The sequence below is a fragment of the Poecilia latipinna genome, unplaced genomic scaffold (assembly GCF_001443285.1).
Source record: "Poecilia latipinna isolate Pla-1442-1.1 unplaced genomic scaffold, P_latipinna-1.0 Scaffold1605, whole genome shotgun sequence".
Classification (NCBI taxonomy): domain Eukaryota; kingdom Metazoa; phylum Chordata; class Actinopteri; order Cyprinodontiformes; family Poeciliidae; genus Poecilia; species Poecilia latipinna.
The window spans coordinates 34,436-41,283 of NW_015114221.1; the positions used below are offsets into that span (position 1 = coordinate 34,436).

At 39.6% G+C, this 6,848-nt stretch overlaps 1 protein-coding gene across 2 annotated transcripts in view; it reads right to left on the minus strand.

The window, feature by feature from the left end:
- The window catches only part of vwa8 (von Willebrand factor A domain containing 8), an 82,436-nt gene that overhangs the window by 28,237 nt on the left and 47,351 nt on the right, over nucleotides 1-6,848 (minus strand). For both annotated transcript variants that reach the window (XM_015059153.1, XM_015059152.1), the window contains exons 30-37: nucleotides 5,325-5,444; nucleotides 5,112-5,176; nucleotides 4,467-4,592; nucleotides 4,275-4,384; nucleotides 4,046-4,197; nucleotides 3,616-3,820; nucleotides 3,446-3,527; nucleotides 2,343-2,547 (exon numbers count right to left, since the gene is read on the minus strand). In XM_015059153.1, coding sequence (XP_014914639.1) covers nucleotides 2,343-2,547; nucleotides 3,446-3,527; nucleotides 3,616-3,820; nucleotides 4,046-4,197; nucleotides 4,275-4,384; nucleotides 4,467-4,592; nucleotides 5,112-5,176; nucleotides 5,325-5,444 — 1,065 coding nt within the window. The remainder of the gene's footprint in view (nucleotides 1-2,342; nucleotides 2,548-3,445; nucleotides 3,528-3,615; nucleotides 3,821-4,045; nucleotides 4,198-4,274; nucleotides 4,385-4,466; nucleotides 4,593-5,111; nucleotides 5,177-5,324; nucleotides 5,445-6,848) is intronic.

Sequence of the window (6,848 nt, forward strand, 5' to 3'; positions counted from 1 at the left end):
GCCATGAAGTAAAAATCCGAATTATACAATTACGTTGAATTTCTTTTTTGCAATATTTTTACCCCAAATGACGAAAAGAAAAAAAAAAAACATTCTCACTTTTCTGAAAAATTCACCAATTCTTGTTAAATAGTATAAGACAAGTAGTATTTTAAAAGAGCAGAAGAAATCTTTTTTGAACAATAACAATATTTGTTGTAAATCTGTTGCTAAGAGATGAGCACGTTTTCTGGTAGCCAAGTGCCACGAAGTAAACATCTGATTTTTACTTTTGCAAAAGTAAAAATTAGAAGGCAGTGCATTAACATTAGCACAAACATTAGCAGTACACTGCCCACATTAGCGGTAGCCTTTTCCATAAAATAAGCTTTCTAGCTATTTTGTTTACTTATTAGCCATGTTTAGCACACTGAATGGAGGAAGTCAATGTAAGACAACATGCTAGTCATAGTCAAGCATTTAGCTTAGCATTAGCATTTTGGCTAATTTTAGGTTATACACTTATTTAACATACTGAATGGAGTATGTCCATGCTGCTCAACATGGCTGTGACTTTCCACATACTATTGAGTACATTGTAGCTTACTTTAGCACTGAGGCTAATTTTTAGCATCAGAACGCTGGGTTCCACTTTGGCAGGCCCCGTTTAAATTTCTTCACAAAGTTTCTAGTTTAACTTATTCCACATGTTGTAAGTGAAATAAATTGTCAATGGACCTATTTTTCATCAATATTAAGGAATTATTGACATATAACAAGCTCATATCTTGCTGAAAAGTTGCTTGTAAGTTAGTTAGATATTTGCACAAGAAACTAGACCAAAATTACTAGGTAAGATCTGGTTTTTTTGCTGTCAGATTTTTGCACATGGAGTCATTTTGATCTGAAGCTTTTAATTGGAACCAGTCGATCAATACCAATAAAAGCACATCTGTTCCTCTTTTCCTGCTTAATTTTCCTTCCTCAGCTTCACCTCATCTGAATATATTGACCTGAAGTTACCGATCAATTTTGCTCAAGTGAGAAAATGCAACAATATGAAATGAGGTTAAAGCATATAAGCTACAGCTCTAATGTTCTGATGTTCATGCATCACTGTGAATGAACAATAATGTGTTTGCAGATCAACTGTGTTTCAGCAGAAGATTTTTGATTGTGATAATATGGAAGAAAATAACTTGTTTAATGAAATAAAAAGTCATATTTTTACTCTAATATTTACAAAAAACAAAAATAAATTTTGAAATTAATCTGAGATTTTCTGTAAAAAAAATATGTGGAAGTTTCTGAGTTCATAAAATCAAAAATGTTCTAGAAAGAACTCAGAAATTTAGATTAATCTCAGAAAAAAACAAAGCTCCAAAAGTAAAAAAAAAAAGAAAATGCAATAAAATAAAAATAAAAACCAGAAAATTTGAGATTGATCTCTAAAATTCTCTACAAAAAAGGAAATTGAGTTTCCACATTTCAATTTCAGTTTTTCCAGACAATTTCTGATTTTTCTTGGAAGAAATTTACTTCTTTTTTCTTTCTATCTACAAAGACAGATCTGCACGTGCTAACAAAGAAGCTCCGTTTCTTTTCTCCCTCCTTCAGGAGGAAAAACGCCTGACTGCCGACTGTCGCGATGACTTAAAACAAGGCCTGTGGTAAATATTGCACAAATTCTGTGTGCAAACGGGTCATCTTGAACAGACTTGACTTATGGAAACAGCTCTACAAACATACGGAGAATGTTTGAGGTGTGTAGTACGGTGGAAGCTCTGTTGATGCAGAAAGCAAACGCCAACACAGGCAGAGTGCGACCTGCAGCTGACTGCAGAGGAATCCCGACCAGCAGGAGGCCCAGGTGTTCAGCTGCAGCACAACATTTCTATTAAGGTCTATAATTTGCATTAAAGGCAGTTTTTAAAGACTGTTGGGAACAATGAAACAAATGCTTGATCCGTTAATTGAATCCTTTCAAACCGTGTTTGCTCTCCCTCCCCTCCCCCCCTTCTTTCACGAGACTGAGATCTGCAGATACACTATCAGGACTCATCTGTCTGCGTCCGCATGTGGGCTCCTCAACAATGCCGTCTCAGTGCATAAGGTCAAACCGTTCTGACCTGTGGCATCAAAATGACAATGACCCGTCTTTCACGCTTGCCCATACCAGGGAAAAAAAAGAGCCAGTTTGTGAATTTTGGACTTGGAAAGCACTCCACTGCTTATTAAATCAGGAATGTACAGATGAATAAAAATGATCCTGAAATGGGAAAGAGACGTCAAGATGAGATTATAGCAGCACCGCGCTGCCCCTCGGTGGTGCCGAGAGGTACTGCACCCTCCATCTGGTCTACCTGAACAGGTCTGCCGTCCTCTGAGCCGATCATGTTCCTCCACTCCATTAGAGAGCGCTGCAGGGCGTCCAGGCCTGTTTCCCACAGCCGGACGTAGCCCCCCATATCCACGGTGACCACGCCTCCGGAGCCCAAAGCGGCCAGCAGCACGTCGCAGTCTGAGACCTTCGACAACCAGTTGGTGTACGGCGACACGCTCATCGACCTGCCAATCACAAGACAGGGCTTTCCTCAAGATGTCAGTCAGGTCAGGGTGTATGGAATATATCTGTTCGAAAACTATCACGAGGAACATTTGATTGGATTTATGTAACTTACAAACTGCAAAAACGCAAAATCTCACCAAGTAAATTTGGTCTGGTTTTAAAATATCTTAGTAGACTCGAAATAAGACAAAGCTAACTTATATGATTCAGAAAGAAATAGGAGCATGTTTTAAGTCAATATTCCCTTGACTTAAAAAAAAAAGGAAAAAAGAATTAGTCCCAGATTATTTAATTTAAATTCCCATGTTATAAATTAAATAATCTGCCAGTGGAACTAGTGCTTCTTCATCAATATTAAGGAATTCAACAAGCTCCTGTATTTTGTAAGTTAGTTTTGTAAGATATTTGTACTAGAACTAGACCAAAATTACTTGGTAAAGTTTTGTTTTGTTGCAGTGCATTGTTTAACACACTGTCTACTACACAGGGGTCCTGTAGCAGTATTCTTCCCCATGACTGTATATGTTATCAAACTTTATTTAAAGGAAATCTTTTTTGAAATCTCCTGTGATACTGTGATTTTCTGATTGAATTCTGACTGAATTTTAGGTTTCCATTAGTTGTGTGCCGTAATAATGCCAACAAACAGAACTAAAGGCTAGAAATACCTCCATGTAATTCATTTATATGTGGGTTTTAGTTTTTGAACTGAATTACTTCTTGATAATTTAATTGATGTACTAGTAAACATGCAGAAACGGCTCTGGAGGTCATCCTCCTCCGTGTAGTCATGCTTTTCCCCCACAAGGTGGCAGCAGAAGATGCAGAACTAGGATTCTATATTTTTTAAAAATTACAACAACAAAAAAACACAACCTCCATCTATGCTGATTTTACCTTGGAACCGGAATGTATTTGAGCTTCTTGGAGGTCAGGTCGGTCACCTCCAGGTACGCTGCTGCCATTGGCGGAGTCACGTCTGCAAGACGGAGGAAGCAAGTGTTCACAAACTCCGACATTCTCAGAATGCATTCGCTCACGATCGCCCATACGGTGTGAACTGTGACCTTTAGGGTAGATGTCCCTCAGGGGCGCCTTGGTGGGTGGGATGGCTCGGACCACCTGATTGGCTGAGAGCAGACTGACACAGTTCTCCCGTTTGGCCGAGCCACTCCGCAGCGCACCCCTGAAGAACGCGTGAGAGCCGCTTTCACTGCTTTTCATGGCCGACAGGTCGACTGGCCTCTTAAAGGTGTACACCTCATTAGGGGACTGGGAAAAAAATACAATGGTTAATAAAAAACCTAGACTTTGGTCTAGTAAAAGAAATCAACTGCATAGAGACAGTTTTAGGTAAAATAAAGAAGAACTAAACTAATTTTTAAAAAATTTCAAAATTTGCATACAAAAAGAAAGATGGAACTCTAAATCTATTTAGACAGCTTATCGTGGAAAAAAGAAGAGCTGATTTGGGGGTTAGTTACTTTAATGTCTCACCATGAGGTCTGGGAAGCCCACGATGATCTGAGCAAAGCAGCTGGTGTCAGCCAGCACCCGGTTTGGGGAAACGATCTTCTGCTCCAAGGCGGCACTGAGGTTCTCATTGGGCAGCTGCTCATTGGACAGCATCTGGGGTACTACAGCCTCGGCTGGGAGGGGAAAAAATGGAAAACAAACATGAAGGGAGAGTAATAATAAACATATTCTTACTTTGTGTGTCCCATACCTGAAGCAGTTCCATGACCAGAGCTGACCGGGTCCTCACCGATGCTGTGGAGCTGACACACTCCAGAATCTTCAGCTGCCATGTGCATGGGCTTGGTCAGCAGGAACTTCCTAAAGTTGTGCAGAAAAAAAAAGCCATTTGGAGTTCCTGTTCCTGAAGAACCTGAGAAGAGATTTAAAATGGCTCCCTTACTTGTTGGTGTTGCTCTCCAGCAGAAGCCACCGATCCTCTGCGACCAGGAACACTGACTTCAAGTTGATTGGGAGCGAGATGGAATGAACCCGGCCCTCCAGCACGTCCAGCACCTCCAGCTGGTTTCTGCGTGAACGAACAGCAGGGAGCCATCAAAGGGGCGGTATCATGTATTTTCCAGGAACACTGTCCTACTTCAATCAAACAGAACTTAAACAACTTTGCATTTTAAAGCCTTGAAATTGGGCCTCTGTTTCTTTAAGAAGCTCCTGCTCTTTCTGAAACTCTGTCTTCAGGAAGTCGTCACAACATTTCTCCACATGTAGTCGCCACATTTCTCCATTGAGCCTTTAACAATGTTTTTAGGAGCGTTTCACTGTTTGCCAATTGCTGCTGGCTAGTCTGAAGGAGCTAAGTGGAAAAGCAGAGGTTCGTGAGAGCATTGGTTGCCATGGGAGACTAAAGGATTTCTCAAACATGCACGAAAGAATCAAAGAAACACTCCTGGAATGTTTTTGATGAGGAAATAACATTAGAACATAAAATAAAAAGCTTAAAAGAGTTAATTTTCCATAACATAGCCCCTTTTAGACCAAGATTTTCAGCAGTGTTTTGGACAGTCTAGCTTGGATCTGAGCGTCTTACCCATCCTCCTTATAAAAGAGAAGCCAGTTTTTCTTAGAAAAGTCACGACACATCTTATGGGCTCCCTGCAAACAAACAGTCATGTAGAAAGTAAAACCTCAGCGAACAGAATACCAAACTCTTTTATTATCGTGAATGAACAGAGGAGAGGCTCCCTGAGAGCTTGGGAGCCCAACAGTCACATCTCTCTCTGCAGACTGTGAAACCTCTGACCTGTTGTTCTTTGCTGCTCCACCAGCTGGAGGCTCTGGAGGGAGTCTGGTCCCCGTCTGGAGACAGCAGGAGCCTCCGCACGGCCCCCGTCACCAGGTCCAAATGGAGCACTGTGTTACTCTGGCACAGGGACAGACGGGTCGGACAGAGACACACGTGAAACGACTGCGCTTTAAATAAGACGTAGCATAACATATAAGTGACAACACCTGTCAAATGATGGTGGATCCTTTAAAGCTACAGTATGTAACTTTTACAAAAAAAATATTTTTTTTACATATTTGTTGGAACTGCCACTATGTTATGACAGTGTTATGACACAGATGCCTTTACTATCTAGAAACAACCAATCGGAGCCAGGAGGCGGGACTTAGCGCTGTCAATCAACCCTTTGCTGCAGCTAGCATAGCCGGTTGTTAGCATCAGGGTAGTTAGCATGACCACCTACGACAATTTCATGTAACGGTACACTGTTTGTCATTAGCCATTAGCACATTTAGCAGCGGTTACATGAGATTGATTGACAGCGCTAAAATCCGCCTTGTGTGCATTTCTTTCATATGGAAATAGTAGCTCTGGAGATTGATTGTGTTTTTTTTAATTTACAGATTATCTGTCTGATAACATACTGTTACCACATGATGACAAATATGTAAAAAAAAACAAATAAAATTTTTTAATAAAAGTTACAAAGAGCACCTTTAACTTGATCTAGTAAGAGAAAAATCTGGGCAGATTAATGTATTATTTTGCAACCACACTTTTAACATTTTGCTCCAAGAAAGTATGAAAACACTTATTTACCCAAAATACTCAATTCTTTGCATATATTTCAGCATCCTGCTGGATGCTTAGAGTGCTCAGATGAGAGTGTGCTTCGTTGGTTCAGACTTTTTTTTTTTTTTTTTTCAAATAAAATGGACAACATGTGATTTGGATGGAACATGCAGTGCGGCGTCCAAATTCTATGCTCACATATCTGCAGAGAACTGGATCGGCTCAGGAGGTGGGCCTCCAGTGGGGGGAACGCTTTGGTTTGTCAGACCAGGATTTTTATATTTATTTGTGACAAATCGGCAGCTTTGATCTGCAAATGATTAAGGATGCACGAAAGGAATTCTGTGTTTTTGCATTTCAGGCAGAAAAAGTTTTGTTTTCTTGTTGAAAAAATTATCTGAATTGTTCGTTTAGGCATTTCGAATATTGTATAAAAAAAATAATTAAGCTGTAAATGAAAAATCTGCAGACTGTGCCATTTTCCTTGTCCAGTTAATTGTCAAAATAATCGATAGAATAATCAATTACTAATATAATAATTAGTTGCAGTCCATGAGCAAATTTAAGACGGCATATTAAAGCCATTTTAGATAGAAAAGAAAGGAGTACATTCCAGCCAAAGAATTCAAGTTAATTGAGATTAATTAAGTTGGACATTTCGGAGCTTGAAAACTTGAAAAATTTTCCAGAAAAAAACTCTGAAATTTTTAGATTAATCTAAGAAATTCCTCAGGAATTTCTGAATTT